Source organism: Larus michahellis, chromosome 2 (genome assembly GCF_964199755.1).
Source record: "Larus michahellis chromosome 2, bLarMic1.1, whole genome shotgun sequence".
In the NCBI taxonomy this organism is placed as follows: Eukaryota; Metazoa; Chordata; class Aves; order Charadriiformes; family Laridae; genus Larus; species Larus michahellis.
This window is the reverse complement of record NC_133897.1, coordinates 58,424-79,595: the sequence shown is the minus strand read 5'-3', so window position 1 is coordinate 79,595 and position 21,172 is coordinate 58,424. Positions and strand designations below refer to the sequence as shown.

Genomic DNA, 21,172 nt, shown 5'->3' with positions numbered 1-21,172 from the left:
TCTTGGGGGGTTTGGGACACCGCAATGTCACCGCAGCAGCGATGGTGCGGCAGAGGAGCAGGTGAGTGGGGGATGTGGGGGTTACATGGAGTTCCCCCAAAAAGAGGCGGGTCACAGCCCCAAAATGTCTGAAAGTTTGGTGGGGGGGTGGGGTGGGGTTAAAACCTGTAACTCCGGGGACGAGGCACTGAAATAGAGAACAAGCTCTCCTTTTTATAGCTATTGAAAAATAATCATTTCTGTATCTAAAAGGAGCTCAAAACAACAAAAAAAACCTCTCTAAGGATGCTATGCCCGCCCCGTTGTGCGGCACGGCCGTACTGCACATGCGCCCCGTGTGCCATACGAGTGTAGTGCGCGTGCGCGCTGCCTTTCTGCTGTACGGCCGTGCTGCGTATGCGCGCCCCCCCCTTTGCGGTAGGGTTGTACTACGCATGCGCGCCCCCTTCCGGTGCCGTACTGGAGCACTGCGCATGCGTTGCCTCTCTGCCTGCAGTACCGCATTGTGTCCGCAAAGTGCCAGCAGTGAGTGCTGTGCCGTATTGCTGTACTGGGGATGACCGCTCCGTTTATGCTGTGCGGCTGTACTGCGCATGCGCGCCACTTCCGCCGTATGGCTATACTGCGCATGCGCGGCCCTCTTCCACCGTACGACTGTACTGCGCATGTGCACCCCTCTGTGCTGTACTGCGCATGCGGGCACTGTCATGCCTCACGACTGTACTGCGCATGCGCGGCGTCCTGCCTGCCGTACGGCTGTATTGAGGCATTGCAACCGCTGCCGGGCGGATGGACGGGCGGGAGGGCCAATCAGAGCTCCTATAGGTTGGATCGCACCTCCGCGCTCCCATTGGTCGTGTCCCTCGCAGGGGGTGTGGCGCGGTGGGAATTGACGGCCCCGACGGGCCAATGGAGCGGCGCTGTTCCAAATAAGGTGGGGGGCGGGCGGTGGGGCGGGGCGGCTGCCAATGGGCGCGCGTTGTGGGTGGGGCAATCTGATAGCTGAGGGGGCCGGAGGAAAATGGCGGCCGGCTCGAAATCGGAGGTGCGTGGTCCGGACGGGCAGCGGGGCCCGGCGGGCGGGCGTTCGGTCGGGTCGGGCCCGCGTCGTGAGGCAGCTGGACCGCGTGAAGGTGAGGGGGGGGTGGCGGGGAACGGCGGGGGCCCCGAGGGGTGATTGGGGGGGCTGGGGGGATCCCGAAGGGGATTGGGGAGGCTGAGGATGAGACTTGAGGGAGGCTGGGGGGAGCGGGGGGACTGTGGTGGCCCCGAGGGGTGATGGAGGGAGCTGAAGCGGGGGGATACAGGGGTTCTGAGGAGGAACGGGGAGGCTGAGTTGTCCCTGGGGAGTGGCTGAGGGGGAGGATGGGGGTCCTGAGGGTAATGGTGAGGCCTTGAGAGGGGCTGGGGGGTGCTGAGGGGTCCCCGAGGGGGACTGAGGGATGATGGGGGGAGCTGAAGGGACTCTCGGGGGAGAAACTTTAGGGGGGAACAAGAGGGCTGAGGGGGATCTGGGGGGCCGAGGGGCCCCCAAGGGGTGAGGGGGGGCCTTGAGGGGGGCTGGGGGAACGGGGGAGGCTGAGAGTGCCCGGACGGTGGGGAGGGGGGTCCTGAGAGTGTGATGGGGGTAAACGGGGGGATCTGAGAGGGTGGAACTGAAGGAGGCTGGGTAGAGGATGTGGGGGGCTGAAGGGAGCCCTGTGGGGGCTGTGGTGGTGGTGGGGGGGCATGAGGGGAGCCCTGAGGTGGGGGGTGGGTGCTGCAGGAGCCCTGAGTTTGGGGAGGGAGACTGTGGCCTAAAGTGGGTCCTGAGTTGGAGTGGGGCTGTGAGGGGGAGATGGGGACGGGCTGAGGGGTGATGGGGGGGTGCAGGGGGCTGGGGGTGGGAGGGGAGAGTCAAGGCATCCCCTGGCATTTGGGGGGTCCCTGTGACCCTCTCCCCACTGTGCCCCCTCCCGCAGGACGAGGAGCCCTACAGCGAGCTGTACCCAAGGGTCTGTGAGAGGCTCAGCGACTCCTCCAGGGTCACTGTCTTTGGCTTCAAGGATATATCCTCTGTCACTGCCATGTTTCCCCCCAGCGCAGGCTGCCTCCTCCACACCAGTTTTTCCTTGGGGGCCTGTGCCATCGCTGTCCACATCACAGGTATGGGGATACTGGGACCCCCCCCAGAGCTCTCTGAGACAGTCTGGGACCCCCACATTACCCTGGGACCCCCCAGAGCCCTCTGATACCCCCTGGGATCCTCCAAACCCCCCAGGACCGCCCTGAGACTCCCTAGAATCTCCTGGGACCCCCTGCCCCCCCGAGAGCTCTGCAGGATGTACTGCGACCCTTCGTGTTCTCCCAGGACCCCTCTGGCACTATCTGGGACCCTCTAGGACCTCTCATGTTCCCCCCAGGGCTCCCTGGAGCCTTCTGTGACCACCCACATTCCCCCCAGGACCCCTCTAGGACCCTCCCACACCCCTTCCGGGACCCCACAGATCTCCCCTGGAGCCCTCTGGGACACCCTGGAGCTCCTCCCCAGTACCCCCAACATCCCCCGGGACTGTCCTGGAACCATCGTCTTACCCCCTGAAAGCCTTCCAGAGGCCTCCAGAACCCCTGGGATCCTCCCCCACACCCTTCAGGACCTCCCTGAGTCCCCCTGGACCCCCCAGAGCCTTCTGGAAGCTCCCGCCAGTAACCCCCACATCTCTCTGGGACCTTTGTGGGAACCCCCCACACCCCTGAGAGCCCCCTAGTATCTCCTGGGCTGCCTCGTGTTCCCCCCAGGGCTTCCTGGAGACTTCTGGGATCCCTCCAAGCCCTCCAGGATCCCCTGGAGCTCTCTGGGTTGCTCTGACACCTGCCCTAGGATCCCCTAGAGCCCCCCAGAGCCCTCTGGGACCCACTGGAGCCTGCCCCTGGTATCCCCCACATTCCTCTGGGACCCTTCTGTGACCTCCCCCCAGTCCCATGAGAGCTCCTCAGAGTCCTCCAGGACCCCCTGGGACCCTTTGCCTTCCCCCAGGACTCTCCGAGACCCTCATGGGACCCCCCACATTCCCCCAGGACTCCTTGTAGCCGCCTGGGACCCTCTCCCACCCTCTCCAGCACCCCACAGATCCCCCCCAAAGCCCGCCAGAGACCTCTGGGACCCCCTGGAGCGTGCCCCACTACCCCCCACATCCTGTTGGGACCCCTCACACCTCCTGAGAGCGCCCCTGGGGCCTTCTAGGATCCCCTGGAGCCCCCTGGGACCCTCCTACACGCCCCCCCCTTGAGCCCTCCAGGACCCCATGGACCCCTCATATTTCCCCAGAACTCTCTGAGCCCTTCTGGGACCCCCCACATTCACCCCCGGGACTCCCTGGAGCACCCTAAGACCCTCCCACCTTTCCCCTGGGACCCATCCGCACACCCCCAGGACACCCCAGAGCCCCCTAGGACCCTCCTGGGACCCCCCCACTCCCCACTGGGACCCCCTGGACGCCTCCATGGTATGCCCCACATCCCCCTGGGAGCCCCCACACCCCCGGAGAGCCCCTTAGAGCTGTCTAGGATGCCCTGGGACCCTTCCACATCCCCCCAGGATCTTCCAGAGTCCTCTGGAGCCCCCCAGGACACCCCAGAGCCCTCTGGCACCCCCTGGAGCCCCTGCCGGTACCTGCCACATTTCCCTGGGACATCCCCCCCACCCCCTGAGAGCCCACCCAGGGCCCTCCAGGATCCCCCCGGGACCTGTCATGTTCCCCCAGGACTCCTTGGAGCCTTCTGGGACCCCCCACATTCCCCCGGGACCCTCCCCCACACACCCCCCAGGACACCCCAGAGTCCCCTGGGTCCCCCCAGGACAGCCCAGAGCCCTCTGGGACCCCCTGGAGTCCCCCATGGTACCCCCCACATCCCACTGGCACCTCCATTACACCTGCTTCCTCCTCCCAGGGGACACCAGCTCCTGCCAAATGCTCTGGGAGCGCCAGAGCCCAACAGAGCATCTCGGCAAAGGAGAGATGAGTGAGTGAGAGTGGAACCGAGCGGGGAGCCCTGGATGCAGAGAGGAGGATAAAAGGGGCTGCAGAGCAGAGAACGATGGGGGCTCTGATAGGATGAGGGAAAGGGAGATGAAGTGCCACAAGGTGCCTTGGAGATGGAGGAAGGTATTTGCTCTAAACCTTTAAAAAGAGGCAACTGAATGTAACTTCCCCCCCACCCCCCAATATGTAGACAGCGTGCTCTGAAGTACTTTATTTCTGTCTGGCTTTCAGTGGCGTGTTTCCCCAGCAGCCCAGTGGCATCTCTCTCGGGCAGTGCCACTGGCCAGATGTCCCTCCTCCTTGTGTAGCACACAGAAAACCTTGTAGTACAATTATAACTATGTATTTTGGAGAGAGAGTGTGTTATGGTGTCAATTCACAGCTGTGCAAGCTAAATTAGTGCCAGAGGAAAGTCAAATATTTTTATAGTGTAAGTATTTTTATTTGGTGTATACAAACATAACACACGCCTTTTCACTGAAAGGGAAGGGACAAGGCATTTCCCAACACCAGTGAGGTTTACTGTTATGCTAAGAACATGTTCAAAATTGTAGCAATTAGACTTAATCCTGACTTTAAGAGTTGAGCTGGCGCTGGCTTTTGAAGGCTGTGCTGTATTTGGAGCTGAGCTGTTGCCCTAGAATCCTCTTGTAGCTCAGCTCCTGTCCTGTCCCTCTGACGGAATTCCTCTACTCTCTTTCGGGCTATTTTTTAAGATGCTGAGCTATAATTGGGGATTTTTGTTTTCCAGGTGCCTCGTTGTAGGCGTCTCATGCTGCTCGAGAGATGCCCCAGCCCAGGTTTGCAGCCAGTGGTGGAGCCCCTGTGAGGGGAAGGGGCCAGCCCTGGGTCTGGGCATTTTGGGCCTTTTTTTGCAGTGAATAGAAGGATGTCTGTGTGGCTCAGGGTTGTGATGATGTCATTTGGGGTACCTCGATGTAATTGGGGCAGCGATGATGCAGCGTAGGAGCAGGTGAGTGGGGGACATGGGGTTACATGAGAGTCTCCCAAAAGAGGTGGTTCACAGCCCCAAAACATCTGAAAATTCCTGGGATGCATTAAAAATTGTGACAACCTGTAACTGTGGGCGTGAGGCATTGAAATAGAGATCAGTCTCTCATTTATATATGATAAATATATATATTGAGAAATAATATTATGTATGTAAAATAAGTTCAAAATAAAAACCTCTATGTTTAAGGATTCTATGATTCTGTGCTTCTGTGTTATACAAAAGATCCTAGAATATAAAAATATTTTTAAAAATGTATTTATAAAAAGATATTAGTGTCAAAATAGATGTGTAAGCAGACAGTCTAAATAGATATTCTGTATCATAAATGTTAATGTATAAGTCTCAGCATATTTTCTATATAGGGGCAAACAGGTAATACAAATTCCCTAAATAGATAATGTGTAAATAACTAAGGGGGTGCTGCCGCCCGGCGGCTGAAGGCCGGTCCTGCAGGTGTGCGCTCCTCCGTGCGCTGTGGCCCCGCCTCCGGCCCGCCTTGGCCCCGCCCCCGGCGGCGCTGTGCGTTGGTTCCGCAGCTCGTGCGCATGCGCGGCTTCGCGGAGGCCGGTCTCGAGAGTGCGGCGGCCGGAGGGCGAACCAGGACCGCCGAGATTCCGTCGAGCTCCCCGCCGCCTCGAGCGCGATCGGTGCAGCCCGCCCGGCCTCGAGAGCGGCCGTCGGCGCTCCAGTATCGGCTCCTACGCAATACCGTGCCCCCGCCAGTGCCCGGCAGTTTTCCGGGTGTCCATTTCCAGGGCCCCTCAGTCCGCCGACGCGCGTCTCAATGGCACTTTAGTCCTCCAGGGCGCCGCGCAGTCAGCCGACGCGCCTCTCTATGGCACTTTGGTCCTCCAGGGCGCCGCGCAGTCAGCCGACGCGCCTCTCTATGGCACTTTGGTCCTCCAGGGCGCCGCGCAGTCAGCCGACGCGCCTCTCTATGGCACTTTGGTCCTCCAGGGCGCCGCGCAGTCAGCCGACGCGCCTCTCTATGGCACTTTGGTCCTCCAGGGCGCCGCGCAGTCAGCCGACGCGCCTCTCTATGGCACTTTGGTCCTCCAGGGCGCCGCGCAGTCAGCCGACGCGCCTCTCTATGGCACTTTGGTCCTCCAGGGCGCCGCGCAGTCAGCCGACGCGCCTCTCTATGGCACTTTGGTCCTCCAGGGCGCCGCGCAGTCAGCCGACGCGCCTCTCTATGGCACTTTGGTCCTCCAGGGCGCCGCGCAGTCAGCCGACGCGCCTCTCTATGGCACTTTGGTCCTCCAGGGCGCCGCGCAGTCAGCCGGCGCGCCTCTCTATGGCAGTTTGGTCCTCCAGGAGCCCGGAAGTGCCCGCTCAGTCCTCCCACTCGTGTCTCTATAGCACTTTAGTCCTCCAGGAACCCTCTCAGTCCTCCCACGCGCCTCTCTATGGCACTTTAGTCCTCCAGGACGCCCCTCAGTCAGCCGACATGCCTCTCCATGGCACTTTAGTCCTCTAGTACGCCCCTCAGTCCACCGACGCGCCTCTCTATGGCACTTTAGTCCTCCAGGGAGCCGCTCAGTCAGCCGACCCGCCTCTCTATGGCACTTTAGTCCTCCAGGATCCAGGAAGTGCTCATCAGTCTTCTGGAAATCACCTGCTTCCAGCACTCTTCTAAAACCATAAAACACGATTACCAATTAACCACGAAAATATCTGAAGATTGCAAAAATAAAGTGATGCCTGCAGTACTCTCTTCTTTACAGCAACAAGTAGACAGAACTCAAACAAAAGCGGTAAGAGAATCACCAGAGGCAAGTACCCAATGGAAATAAAAATGACTGTTTCTTTGCCTGCTGGGAACTTAAGGCATAAGAAAAAGAGCTCCTGCTCCTGTGGCCACCTTTTTGTCTTCTGGGGGGTTGTCCCCGCCCCTTTCTCCAGGGGATTGTGGGAAGGGCGGTGGGCGGAGCCCGATGGCAGTGGGCGGGGCCCGGGGTATATGAGCCACAGGCCCGGCTCAGGAGCTTGTTCTGCTGCTGGGCTCCTCTGAGGTTGGTGCTCTGCTGGTCCTTCACTTGGCTGCAGCTTTGGGGCAGGCATGTTTTGGTATTTAGGGAGGCAGAGGTAAGAAGGCTGAGCTAAGACCTTCAGGACCAGTACACATCCTGCTACCTGTATAGTAGAAAGTTGACTGGTATGCACCTTTTTTGTTTCCTTTTTTTTCAGGTCAGTAACTTTGTGATGAGTGTTTAGGGGATGCCCGGATGGTTTAATAGTGTGCTTTTCTTTATTCTAGGAGTGCTGCATTTTCCTAGAATTCCTGACTTTATTGAAGATGGGCCTGTGTTTTTTTCCACCAGTTTTGCAGTATGCCGTGTGAGTTGCTGATCTTGTTTCTCTTAATTAGGTTGCTGATGAGATTATGTTGTAGGGGTTAGGGTGAGCATTTTGTATGCATCTGCATATTGTACTTCAGCACTTCTCAAGAAAGCAGCAGGGATGTAAGGCATAGTGTCATTCAGGGTATGGCATGGCTCATCACCTTTCCCCATTGCCCAAATAGTGCCGTGGTGTCCCTAGAGTTTTTGCAGCTTGCAGCAGGCCCCTCATAGATCGTGTCAGGGCATTACTTATTTTGTGGGTCTATAGCAGAGCCCAGAGTCTGTGGGAAGACAGAAGATAGGAGGTGCCTGCTGAACACAGGGCATGGCTCAGAAGAGCAGCTCCTGAGGAGTGGCTGACACAGGGGTTTCAGGGTTGCAAATATAGAATGGGAGCTGTCAAGAAGAAGTGGGAGTCCTTCCCTGACAGTTGAGGAGAAGAGGTTTCTAAAAGTTTTGGTGCTGGGGGTTGGCTAGGAAATGGAGGCAGGTTCATCAGTCTTTGTCATATCGGTTTTGCGTTTGGATTTGGGTGTCAAGAGGGTCTGGTCTGTTCTAGTCCCTTGCATTTGAGGTGAGCTGGATAGTATTGAGGAGGAGCATGGGACTGGTGATTTCACAGAAATGCAATGGTAATTTTGTGTTTGTTGGTATCTTAGGTGTCATAAATAATTGTTGCTGCAGCCTCTGACTCTGGAATCAGCGTGAAACAGGTGAGCGGATTGCCATGGCACCTCTGAGGATGAGGGTGCTGTAGAAGAGGTTGGCCTCTACTATCAGGGTGGTCACTGCTGGAGCCATGGTTTCTTTTTGTTTTACAGATGAAGAGGAACCTGGTGACTGCAGGAACACATCAGTTAGCTGTTTGTTGTGGGTTTTTTGTCAAAGATGAATTCAGGCCCCTGGCTGTCTGAAAGCTAAGTAGAGGCACAGGCGCTGGAGGGGGGCCAAGGTTGACAGTTTCAGGGAGGAGTTTTCAAGTCAGGGTAGAGCAGAGGGCTATCCAGGAGGAGTCTCCTCTGAGTAGGTAAAGGGAGTGGGTTACTCTTCAGCACAAAGCTAGTGTGTGCTGGGCAGGGCAGTTCTGGCCTGTGTCTGTTGTTGTGTAGTTTGTGTGCTCTGTCTTCTGTGTCTTGGACTTTCCTTAGGTTTTGATATCCTCGTTTCCCTTTGCACTCAAGGGGCACAGCATGTGCCTTGGGCAGCCCCTGTAGAGTCTCGAATGCCTGTGCTAATTGGCAGAGCGCCCAATGGGCACTTCTTGCATAACAATTTTAAAGTGCAGATCGGACTTGCCTCTTGGAAGTTTCTGGATGGTCCTCTTCTGCAGCATCGTTCGTGGCTGCATGAGCAGCTCTGTTCTCTGAGCTATAGCAGCTCTAGCCATCTGCTTTTATGAACTGGGATTTCTTCCCTGCATCCTTACATTCTCAGGTCTTGAAGCCAGGCTTCCTGCACATATGTCATCTCCATTTTGACAGGAACTTCTTGGAATGGGCTGTTACATTTGACTCTTTTATGATTTTTACGACTTTGCCACAGAGCCTCCTCACGTCTGTGCTGTGGCCATCGGTCTTCTTGCCCAACAGCGTCTCTTGTCTGAAAGTCATTCTTCTTGTGGAGAGTTTTCTCTCATCTTGGAGTCACGTTGTTGTCTATAGTGCTGTGTGGTGTTGGGCTGCACGCGGGTGTGTTTGGCGTGGAGCTGCCCTGCCTGGGGGTGTAGAGTCAGGGGTAGGTGGAACAGCAATAACAGTCTATGGGTAATATGTTGATCTGCCAAGACTGTTTAGCCAAAGGTTGTACAGTCATCTGGGATCAAGCAGCCATTGGCAGGGACAGTCATTTCCATAGTGTTTTATGGGGATGATTGGAGGCCTCCTGGGAGGGACTGTTTGGCAGTAGTGAAGCAGATTGAAGGTGTTAAGGCTTGTATGTGTGGGGATTAACGCTGGGTCCAATTTTTTTTAATGGCAGGCTCTAGTTGGAGCCTAGATGATATTCCTAAATGGAAACAAGACCCCTGGAATCGTTCAGCTACTGATCATCATCTGGGTGACCTGTTTACTGATTTTTTTTCAGATGCAGAGGGACAAGATGTGCACCAAAGAGTCATGGAGAAGGCAAGTGGGACCCTGTAAGAAGGTGGGTCAGTTCACGGTGCTGGAGGGAAGATGTGACTGGTGGCTATGTCATTATATTATGGCTTGGTGGTGGGGTGTGGGTGTTTTTTTTCATTTTGAAGGTATGAAGTGATGAGTAAAGCAGGATATTGGCACCGGATGTGACTCTTGGGCAAGATGGTCAATGAATAGTGGGCTGAAGTAGCAATTCTTCTCAGATGTTATATTGTGGGTGAAGTTTTTAGTGTCCTTTGTGTCTGTTTTACAGGTAGTCTGTAAGCCTCAAAGCAGCAGCCCAAAACCATGGAGGGCAGGTGGGCAAGAGGCCAGGGTAAAGGAGCAGGAGACAGGAATGGCTGTAGGCAGGCTGAGGTGTCGGGCAGTATGTCAGCATATGTCTTTTGGTTGGCTTTTTTTTTTTTTTCAGGTGCAGGACGCAGGCTCAGAGGGACTAAGCTGCATGCTGATGAGCATGCTGAGAAGGTGAGGCGGTTGTGGGCCACATTGGTGTCTTAATAGTGAAGTATTCTACGGCAACCTGGTTAATTATTTATCTTCTGGTTTTGCAGGTGCCCTGTGAGCCATCTTTGGACGTGGATGAGCATTAGAGGTGAGCCGAGGCAGCAGTGAGGAGGAGCTTGTGGCTGGTGATTTCTCACATGTGCAACAGTAATTTTGTTTCTTGGTATCTCAAGCAATGATGGCCACAGCATTTGACTCTGGAAGCAGCAGGGAGCAGGTGAGTGGAATCCCATTGTGCTTTTGAGGAAGGGGAAATTGTGGAAGAGGTTGGTGGTGGCCTCTCTGAAACTTCTTGCTGTCACTGTTTGGTTTTCTTTAATTGTAGATGATGATGATGAACCTGGTGACTATAGGAATGTCCCAGATAGTCGATGTGCTGTGTGGGTTTGTTTTTTTTTTTTTTCTGTCGACATCGGATTTAAGACCTCCAGCCCTCTGAAAGCTAAGTTGAGTGGCCAGGGCTGGGGAGGGGCTGGAAGGGGAAAAGTTTGTGATTTGCAGGGAGGCATCTTAAAGTTAGAGCAGGGCAGAGGGCTGTCCTGGAGCCATCCCCTTTGGGCAGGTAAAGGGAGCAGATTAGTCTTCAGCGCAATGCTAGCATGAGCCGGGCAGGGCGGTTCCAGCCTGCATCTGTTGTGTTGTTTGTGTGGTCTGTCTTCTGTGTCCTAAACCTTCCTTGGGTCTCGATGTTCTCTTTACACTTGAGGAGCACAGCCTGTACTTCAGACACTATCCCAAGAGTCTTGAATGCCAGTACTCATTGGCACTGCCCCAGTCAGGCCCCACTTTTCTTGCATTATAAGCTTAAACAGTGGATCAGCCTTGCATCTGGGAAGTTTCTGGGTGGTCCTCAACTGCAGCATTGTTCCTGGCTGCGTGAGCAGCTCTGTTCTCTAGCCATCCATTTTCAGTGACTGGGACTTCTTCCCTGCATCCTTAAGTTCTTAGGTCTTGAAGCCAGGCTTCCTGCACGTACATCTCAGTTTGAGTCACTTGTTTTCCTGGACCATTACATTGTACTCATTTATTGGGGTTTCCCTAGAGCCTCCTCGTGTCACCATTGTGGTCTTGCAGGTCTTCTTGCCTGACAGTCGCTTATGTTGGTGTCATCCTTCTTGCTGAGAGTTTTCCCTCATTTGTGAGGTGCATTGTTTGTAGTGTTCTGTGTAATGTCAGTCTGTGCTTGTGTGTGTTTGGCTCGGAGCTGCTCTGCCCGGTCATGTAAACTCTGGGGTAGGTGGAACATCAATAGGAGTCTATGGTTAGTTTGTTGATCTACCAAGACTGTTGAGGCAAGGGTGGTACAGTCAACTCCCATCAAGTAGCCATCAGCAGGTTGTGTGGGCAGCTCTTTAATTAATGGGGTTGTTTTGGGATGAGCAGAGCTATGTGGGAGGGGCTGTTCAGCCGTAGTGAAGCAGACTGCATCACGAAGATGCTAAGGCTGCTTTGTGTGGGGTGTAATATTTGTATGTTGTGTGGTTTTTTTTTAAATGTCAGACTGTAATTGTACTCCAGATGGTATTTCTAAGGCAAAACGAGACCTTTTTGAGGGTGTGCGCGTGTCCATGGGGTTCCCCCTAAAAGATGCAGTTCACAGCCCAAAAAATGCCTGAAAATTCATGTGGGGAATGTGTGTTTAAAAAAATAAAATAAAACCTGTATATATGGGTATGAGGCATTGAAATAAAGAACAATTTCTCATTTTTATACATATTGAAAAATATGAGTGTATGTATATAAAAAGGAGTTAAAAACAAAAACCTGTATCTACTGTATTATATAAAGGATGTTATCGTATTAAAAAGATCTGTCCCATAGCCAATTTTTGCCTTGATAGTTCTCTTTCTGTCTCGCTCCCTGTTGCTTCCTCCTGTCTGATCCATAGCCCATAGCTGTTTTCTTTCCCCTGTGGCTCCCTTTCCCTGTTTTTTCACCCCCCCCCACCCCTTCTCTGCCCTGTAGTAGATTGCTGTTGCATTGGGTTTAAGTGACAAGGTTTTGTTGGCTGAGTTGTGGGGGGCAGGGGCTGCAGGGGTGGGTTCTGTGAGAAGACACCAGAAGCTCCCCCCATGATGGGCACAGCCAGCTCAGAGGGGGACCTGCCGCTGGTCAAAGCTGAGCCCATCAGCAACACTGGCCAGGAGTGGAGCAGAGAGTCCCTGCAACACGTGTCGGCCCTGCTGTTGGAGTGGAAAAAGAGTGTGAGGAGGAAGCAGCAGCAGAGACAATGCGAGATGAACTGACCACAATCCCGACTCCCTGACACCTCCATTGTCCGGGGGTACGATGTAGAGAAGTCGTGAGTGAAGATGATCCCAGAAAAAGAGAGGTGGTGGGAAGGTGTTTTTTTTTTTAAATTCGTTCTTATTTCTTGTTATTTGATTGACAATAAGTGAATTTCCCCAAGTTGAGTCTGTTGTTCTTGTGACTATGAGTGATCTCTTTGTCCTTGTCTCAACCTACAAGCTTTTTCATTTTAACTTCTCCCCGTGTCTCGTTGAGGAAGGGCAATGATGGAGAGGCTGGGTGGGTACCCAGGGGCCAGCCAAGGTCAATCCACCACAGATTACTTCTATTAAGCTTTGTGTCCTTGTGTTTTAATGCTTGACTATGTTTCTTTTACCCAATCTCTTTTGAAACTTTATTTCTCTCTTTCCATCCCTTTCTTTTAAATTCTTGGTTAGGTTTGTTGAACCCAGTTCGTTTTAAAATTTTCTTGCTACTTTTCCCTCTCTCTGTCTCCCCAAATTAATTTTAATTTCTTTCCCATGTTCTTGTAGCCTGTCGCTTTTCATAATTCTCTTCCTCGATCTTTTTCTATGCACTTCTGCATACCTAACTTTTAAGTCTCCGTTAGGATTCTCATATCCTATGCCTTTCAAAATTTAGTGTCTATATCTCCTCCTAGACATCTCCCTGCCTATAATTCCCAATTCTCCCCTCTATTTTCAGCACACTGTAACTGTTTTCATTTTTTTCTGCATCTGCCTGTCATTTTTTTGCTTATGTTTCTTGTACCCTGTCGCTTCTCAAAATTTTCTTTCAATGTGTACTTCTGCCAGGGTCCCTGTTTCTATTTTGTATTTCTTGATCATATTTCTTTTCCCCTGCTCCTGTGTGTTGTCTCGTCTTATCCTGCTGGTTACTTCCACCTCTCTCCCCTGGTCCCCGTCTGTCTCCTTTATTTCTCTATCTCTTGTGGTTTTTTTTCTTTTTTCTTCCCTTTTGTCCCTCTGTCCTGCCGCCTTTGGGCACTGAGCCTTGTAGCCAACTCACTGCCGGATTTCTTTCTAGTTTATTCCGTTAAGGAATAAACACTTCCTGCCTCCTCTGCACCCCTGGAGGCACTTGCTGCCCCCAGGGTGCAGAGCTCATTGCTGGGGATAGGCTCAGGGGAGGGGGTGATGTGCTGTGGGGCTTTGGCAATGGCCCCTCTTCCCAGTGGGCTCCAGCTGGGGCTGTGGCAGCCCAGGTGAGACCCATGAGGGGAGGATGGGCTGGGCTGGGCCAGGCTCAGGTTCAGCCAGTGAGGCTGAGGTCGCAGCTGGCTCTGCTGTGCCCAGGGGCCTGCCTGGGCACGGCTGCCTGCTGGAGCTGGCTGAAGAGTGACACAAAGGGCGTTCCACAGGCATGTGCCTCCAGCGAGGCACAGACGGTTCCCACGGCAAGGAAGGATCCCTCCATCCCAGCCATCCCCGACAGAGCGCACCACCAGCACAGAGCGCCAGGAGCTCGCTGCCTCTGTCGTCTGCACGTGTGAGCCACCGTGCCTCTGGGAAGCATAGTGGTGGAGGAGTTTAATGGTACGCTTTCTTTTTTTTTTTTTTTTTTTTTTAATTCCGGGTACACTGCATTTTGAGGAATTCACAACTTTACGGAAGAGGGCGCTGTTTTTTTTCAACGGCTTTGCTGTATGCTCTGTAAGTTGCTGATACCGTTTTTCTTTATACGGGTGATGGTGAGATTATTTAGCAGGGGGTAGGGTGAGCATCTCGAGTCCTCCCTTTCCCCCTTACTTTCCCACCATCCCCCACTTCCTCATTTCGAACCCCTCTGCTCGCTCTCACCTCTTTCCCCATTTCCCCTTTTCTTCTCCCCTTTCCTCCCCCGTCCTCTGTCCGCCTTTCCACTCTTTCCCCATTCTCCCCCTTGTTTCGTGTCACCCCTTTTCTCTCTCTTTGCTCCTCCACGTCCCACCTTTCCACTTCCTTCACCTTTCATTTCCCCTGTCCCAAGTCTCCCCTTTCCCCTTTTCCTCTTTCAGCCTTCTTTGTTCCCTCTCCCCCCTTTCCCTGTTTCACTCACCCCCTCCCCCTTTCCTATTCTCTGTCTCCCTTTCTGTAGGAATGTGTCTGAGAGAAAATGGTCACATGAGCCAGCCTCCCTACTATGAGAGATTAGATTAAGGGCAAAACAGGTGGTAGAAGATGGAATTAGTACATGGGAAAAATGAGAACTGAGAATGTAGAAAACATGTTGTGCTAATGACTAAGCAATTTACTATGTGAATTCTTGTAACCAATCTGCTCCGTGAATGAACTGCATGGACAGCGCGTGGACAGCGTAACTAGCTAATCAGAAATAAGCAAGTGGCATGTACGGCTACAACACAGGGTATAAAAGATGATGATCTGTGCTTAATAAATGGCTTCTGTTGATTCACATTGGATTGTCTGGAGTCCAGTTATTTCTCCTCAGATGGTGACCCCGATGTGATACCGATCGGCGCTTGGCTTGAGCAGCGGAACGCGAGGGGCGGAAGACCCAGAAGGAGATCCACCGTCTGGAGGACGGCTCAGCTGGACTGAGACCGGGCGGATTGGGCGGCAATCCAGAATAGAGGAAACAGACAACGTGGCCATGGACACCCAGAGAGAGGTGAGCAGCCGGGGCAGGAGATGGGGCAGCAAGTAACAAAAGAAAAAGGGGTTATGTTAAAACTTCTCCTGCATATCCTCTCTAAGAGAGGGGTGAAATATGATGAGCGTATGCTGAGAAGGCTGTTAACCTGGTGCAGAGAGAACGGATTTGCACCAGAGCCCCAGACAGCTTTTAGACCAGAAATATGGGAGGCTGTTGGGGGAAAAACTGTGGGAAGTGATAAGCAACGGAGATAAAGAGGCATCACCGTTAGCAACAACGTGGCAGTGGGTGTATTCGACCTTACAAGATATAGAAGCAGAGCGAGCTGTGACGGCCGGGGCTTTTGCAGCATTACAACCCACGGGGGGAGGATCGAACAGACCAGGTCCGAAGGTTTGGGAAGATCCCCTGCCGATCCCCTCTGCTCCACCTGAGGAAGTTCCAGAGAAAGAAGAACCGATGGAGGAGGACATTCCCTGGCCACTACCACCACCCTTGGAAGTGAGACCAACGGCACCTCCACCAGAATGGTACAATCCTAGAACTGGGCTTTACAAAGGTCCACCTAAGTCTCCACGGCAGCGTGTTGATGTGCGCCCCAGACAACCTTTTGATCCATCATTGTACTCGCCGCTTCCACCGTCACCTCCCTCTCCTGCTGAACAAGAACCGCTGCAAGGCGCATGCGTGGAGGCAAAAACGCTGCAACAGAAATTGGAACAGCTAGAGAGAGAACGGCAGAATCGATGGAAACTAGAGGAGGAGCAAGCGATACGAAATATGGAGAGGTGACTGAGGGGTGAAAGCAGGGGGGCTTGGGGTGGCGGTAATGGGAGCGTGGGAGGAGAGTTGGGGGGTGCAACTGCGGGCTCGGGGGAGCTGCCGAATACACGAGGGCATTGGGGTGCCGGTAATGGGAACGCGGGAGGCGAGTTGGGGGGTGTGACCACGGGCTCAGGGGAGCTGCCAGATCCGCGATTACATTGGAAAGGAATTATTCAAAATGCCTTGATAGAGGGTGTAATGTTACCAACAGCATTTCCGGTGATACTGGGGGGAACTACGGGAGGTCGAAAGAATCCCAATAGGTGGGAGGGTCTTCCTTGGCCGATCGTAAAGGAAGCGAGAAAATCGGTGCACGACTTTGGTCTTAATTCTCCCTACACTCAGTCGTTTCTTAACAATATTTTCACTACTAATATTATGACTCCTTTTGATAGCCGGACACTGATGTCCCTTATCCTCACACCAATGCAAGAACTAATGTGGAGATCAAGGTGGGAGGATGGTGTACAACGTGTGGTTGTAGCAAATTTGAGTAGAGCAGAGGGGGATCCGTGACGCTTGGCGACTATGGAGATGTTATCAGGAACAGGTCCTTTCACTGATGTTCAGCTACAAGCGCGGCTAGATGTCACTATCTTACAACAGTCTGCAGAGTTGGCGCGCGAAGCACTGAGGACCTTGCCAGAGGATGGCAAGGTCACTCCCCCATATACGATGATAAAACAGGGCCCCAGCGAGGGATATATGCAGTTTCTTGATAGACTAAGGAATGCGTTAGACCGGGGAGAACTGCCAGTGGCAGCCAAAGAGGCGGTTTTCATTCATTGGCCGTAGAGAACGCTAATTCAGCCTGTAAGCGTATTTTGCAAGCTTTGCCTCGACACGCCACCATTACTGACATGATAGAGGCATGCTCTAGGGTAGGAACACCTGAAGAACAGGCAGGATTTTTGGCCTCCGCTTTTGCTGCAGCTGTCAAGCCCTTGATTAATAATCGTAATTTGGGACCGAAATGCTTTAAGTGTGGGAAGGTTGGTCATCTGAAGATACAGTGTAGAGCAGGAAAGCAGAGGGGAGAGACAGATATGATGCCTGTTAGGAGCGGAGGAACGGGAGGATTTACAGGCACATGTAATCGGTGTCAGAAATTTGGACATAGAGCATCTGAATGCCGCTCAAAATTTCGTAAGAATGGCATACCATTGGGAAATGGGCTGATAAGCACAGGGGACCCAAGCGCGATGACACAAAACAGGTCTCAGGGTCAGGGTGCTTGGGTAGTGCAGCCTCCGCAACCACAGGAAGCGCCGGAGTGGACGTGGCAACAATAAAGGAGGTTACCCTTACAGACTCCCAAGTGCAGTGCATTCCTATTAATATGAAAGGGCCGCTGGGGTATGGACTGAGTGCACTATTATTAGGACGATCTTCCATTACCAGATGGGGTTTGTTTGTGTTACCTGGGGTAATGGATGCTGATTATACAGGTCCAATTAAAATGATGGTATGGACACCCACTCCACCGGTGCATATCCCAGCGGGTACTCGCATTGGACAACTAGTGCCATTTAAGGCTGCCGTTCCGACGGCTGGAAATCAGATAAGGGGGAATAAAGGTTTTGGCTCAACAGGTAATGCAGATATATATTTAGCCCTTGAAATCAGTAAAACAAAGCCCTTGCAGCGAGTTGCCCTAAGAGCACCAGGGGGTCAAAAATGTGTGCTTGATATGCTTGTAGACACCGGTGCTGATGTGACTGTTATCAGTCAAGAGTGTTGGCCACCCTCTTGGCCCCTAGAACACCCAGCTATATCCATAATGGGGGTCGGAGGAACTCAGACGACAAAAATAAGCAAAGAGGTCATTCAGTGCCAAATGCCTGATGGTGGAGTTTGCTCAATTTGACCGTATGTGACAGTAGCACTGGTATGCCTGCTCGGCTGGGATGCTTTAAGTCAACTGGACCCTCATTTAACGACTGGGGGGATGGATTTTCCAGGGCGGCCACTGGGGAAGGGCGACCTATTTTGAAATTGAAGTGGAAAACGAATGACCCGGTGTGGGTGGACCAATGGCCGCTCAATTCGGAAAAAATCGCCCACATTAACCAGTTAGTACAGGAACAGTTAGAGAAGGGGCATATAGAACCAACAACCAGCCCCTGGAATACACCTATTTTTACCATCCCAAAAAAGAGTGGCAAAGGGCGGTTACGGCACGATTTATGAAAAATCAATGAGGCTATGGAGAACATGGGTGCTTTACAGCCAGGTTTGCCATCCCCTATCATGATCCCTAAAGGGTGGGAGATTCTGATAATAGATCTGAAGGACTGCTTTTTTACAATATCCTTGCACCCCGATGACTATCCGAAATTTGCTTTTTCTGTGCCAACAACAAATAAGAACGGGCCTATGTGCAGATATCATTGGGTAGTGTTGCCACAGGGAATGAAAAATTCACCCGCCTTGTGCCAGATGTACGTAGCATGGGCTTTGGCACCAGTGTGAAAAAAACACCCTGAGTGGATAATTTATCATTATATGGATGACATCTTGATTGCTGGACAACAATTAGAGTGTGACAAGGCTATTGAGGAGCTGCAGCAGGTACTAGGGAAAGCAGGGTTACAAATTGCACCAGAAAAAGTTCAAAAAGAACCACCCTGGAAATATTTAGGATGGGAAATATCTAAAACTACAGTTAGGCCACAGAAGTTAGAGATTAGAACACACATTTCGACGCTGAATGATGTTCAAAAACTCTTAGGAGATCTAAACTGGGTTCGTACATTGTGTGGCCTTACGAACGAAGACTTAGCACCTCTTATGCGCTTGTTGCGAGGAGGCGGTGGCGTTGATGCCCCTAGACAGTTATCTTTGGACGCGCAGAAGGCGATGCAGATGGTCAGTGATAAGGTCATCAACGCCTACGTGCATCAATGGGACCCTGATTATTCGATAGGTTTATTAATTATAAATCATGACGAACATCCTTTCGCTTTAGTAATGCAATGGGTACAGGAAAGGGACCCGCTATGAATTCTGGAGTGGATTTTTTTGTCTCTCCAACCAAAACGTACGCTTATCCCGAGGATAGAGGCAATGGCGCAACTTGTGATTAAAGGGTGTCAGAGGATCGTTGAGATATCTGGTCAGGAACCTGAATGTGTGGTAATTCCTTTAGTAGCTGAATACTTGCAGTGGGCCTTACGACACTCTATGGCGTTACAGATTGCACTTTTGAACTATGCTGGGACAGTTAAGGTACACTTGCCTCCACACAAGTTTTTTAGTGTGTTACAAGTAGGACACATTGAGGAAATTCCCGCTTTGTCTCAACGACCTGTCCGAGGGCTGACAATCTTTACAGATGCCGGGGGGAAGACACAGAAAGCAGCAATAACATGGTACATGGACAATAAATGGTATGATATTGTGATCACGGACTGTAAAGGGTCCACACAAAAGCTAGAATTACGTGCTGTACTAGAAGTGTTTCACAGGTGGACAAAAGGAGGTATTAATATCGTATGTGACTCCTTATATGTGGTTGGAATCGTTCAACGAATGGAGCGTGCTTTGCTGAAGGAGGTCAGAGATGAGCAGCTGTTCACCCTGCTCCATGAATTGTTGCTACTACCTAATGAACGGCACGATCCTTATTTCATCACCCATATTTGCAGCCATTCGGGGCTCCCAGACGGTTTAGCTGAGGGCAATAGACGAGCTGATGAACTTGTGGCTCCTGCATGGGCCACACCACCTCCAGATAAGTTTGCACAGGCACAGGCATCTCATGCATTTTTCCATCAATCTGCACGAATGCTGCGCAGACAATTCGGGATCTCGGAGTCTGATGCTCGAGGTATAGTGCAAACGTGTGCTGATTGTCAACCATTTATACCTAACTTCAACCCAGGCGTCAGTCCCCGAGGGCATGGACCTTTGGAGTTCTGGCAGACTGATGTAACCCATATGTCAGAATTTGGAAAACTGAAATTTATACACCTGAGTGTAGACTGTTATTCAACTGCAATTTGGGCAACTGCGCAGACTGGTGAATCTCGCAAACATGTACAAAAGCATTTGTGATCCGCATTTGCGGCCTTAGGTGTACCACGTGTGATAAAGACTGATAATGGCCCAGGGTATGTAGCCTGTTCAACACAGGTATTTCTACAGCTGTGGGGCATTACACATGTGACTGGCACACCACATTCTCCGACGGCTCAAGCCATAGTGGAACGCATGAACCAGTCTTTAAAAAATTTGCTTCAAAAACAAAAAGGGGGAGAGCAAGGGCTGAGTCCTGTAGATCGACCGAACAAGGCCGTTTACGTCCTGAACTTCCTACTGCCTTGTACCTCCAATCATGCGGCATGGCGCACGCCTGCAGAGAGACCTGGGAGATTTTAGGCAGGAAAATGGCATGGTAGCAGTTAAAAACAGTGTGACGGGGAAGTGGGAAGGACCGTGTAGACTATTAACCTGGGGTCGAGGATATACCTGTATTGTTACAGAGGCCGTAACCAGATGGGTACCAGCCAAGCGGATAAAGCCCTGGTTTGAGCAGACGGATTCGAATGAGTTACCCCACAATACCAACGACGATGATGAGGGCTGAAAAAGTGCAGTGTCCTAGGTGTGGAACTGTGACTCATAGATCCTTGTGCCTTGTGAGGATTGTTGAGGCCGGTGGTGGTTTGAAAGACCATGTGCTGCGGCCCGGTGTGCTGTGTGTTTTTATAAGGAATTAGGTAAAGTGATAGGGTATGCTGTGTGTTTTTAATCCGGTGTGCTGTGTATTTTAATTTTAGTGTGCTGTGTGTTTTTATAAGGAATTAGGTAAAGTGATAGGGTATGCTGTATGTTTTTAATCCGGTGTGCTGTGTATTTTAATTCTGGTGTGCTGTGTGTTTTAATAAGGAGTTAAGTAAGGTGACAGGGTGTGCTGTGTATTTTAATTCCGGTGTGCTGCGTGTTTTAATTCCGGTATGCTGTGTGTTTTAAATCCGGTGTTCTATTTTAATTCTAGTATTTTAATTCCGGTGTGCTGTGTGTTTTAATAAGGAATTAAGTAAGGTGACGGGTTTAATTCATTTAGCTATTGCAATAGAGTACATAAAGTCAGATTCACCTCAACACAAGCTGGTTAAGCAACAGGAGATTAGGGAAGTCTACCATTCACAAGGATTGGTCAAGGTGTGGCATACAGTGCTGTTACACAGTGCTACTGCCAGAGGTTTGGTCGGTTCTGGAGGACTAGTGGGAACAGGTAGTACGTCACTGCAGCAACGGGTTCGGTCATCTACAGCACAGAAAGAAGGGCAAGGGTACCGATATTTGAAGATGCCACTGGGAATTAGTGTCGGGCTTATCCTTGTGATTGGAAGTTGCAGCTGAGCACAAAATTGAGAACCCTTGGTATTTCGGCTTCTTTTAATACATCAGGATTCAATTCAGTCTACCCAACATTTAACACGACCCTAGTGA

General features: G+C 51.9%; 1 protein-coding gene across 1 annotated transcript; it reads left to right on the top strand.

Annotated features, from left to right (window-relative positions):
• The first annotated feature begins 24 nt into the window (after nucleotides 1-24).
• Nucleotides 25-4,924, top strand: LOC141738194 (DDB1- and CUL4-associated factor 15-like). Its single transcript, XM_074573386.1, has 5 exons — nucleotides 25-61; nucleotides 1,003-1,133; nucleotides 1,962-2,145; nucleotides 3,931-4,002; nucleotides 4,774-4,924. The coding sequence occupies exons 1-5, from the start codon at nucleotides 25-27 to the stop codon at nucleotides 4,785-4,787; spliced, it is 438 nt and encodes a 145-aa protein (XP_074429487.1). The 3' UTR covers nucleotides 4,788-4,924.
• The last annotated feature ends 16,248 nt before the right edge of the window (nucleotides 4,925-21,172 follow it).

Excerpts from the sequence above, each read along its gene's own strand:
- LOC141738194 (XM_074573386.1), top strand. The coding sequence starts at position 25 with ATGTCACCGCAGCAGCGATGGTGCGGCAGAGGAGCAG. Across the intron at positions 62-1,002 it reads ATGGTGCGGCAGAGGAGCAG|CTGAGGGGGCCGGAGGAAAA; the intron begins GTGAGTGGGGGA and ends GCAATCTGATAG. Across the intron at positions 1,134-1,961 it reads GGCAGCTGGACCGCGTGAAG|GACGAGGAGCCCTACAGCGA; the intron begins GTGAGGGGGGGG and ends CCCCTCCCGCAG.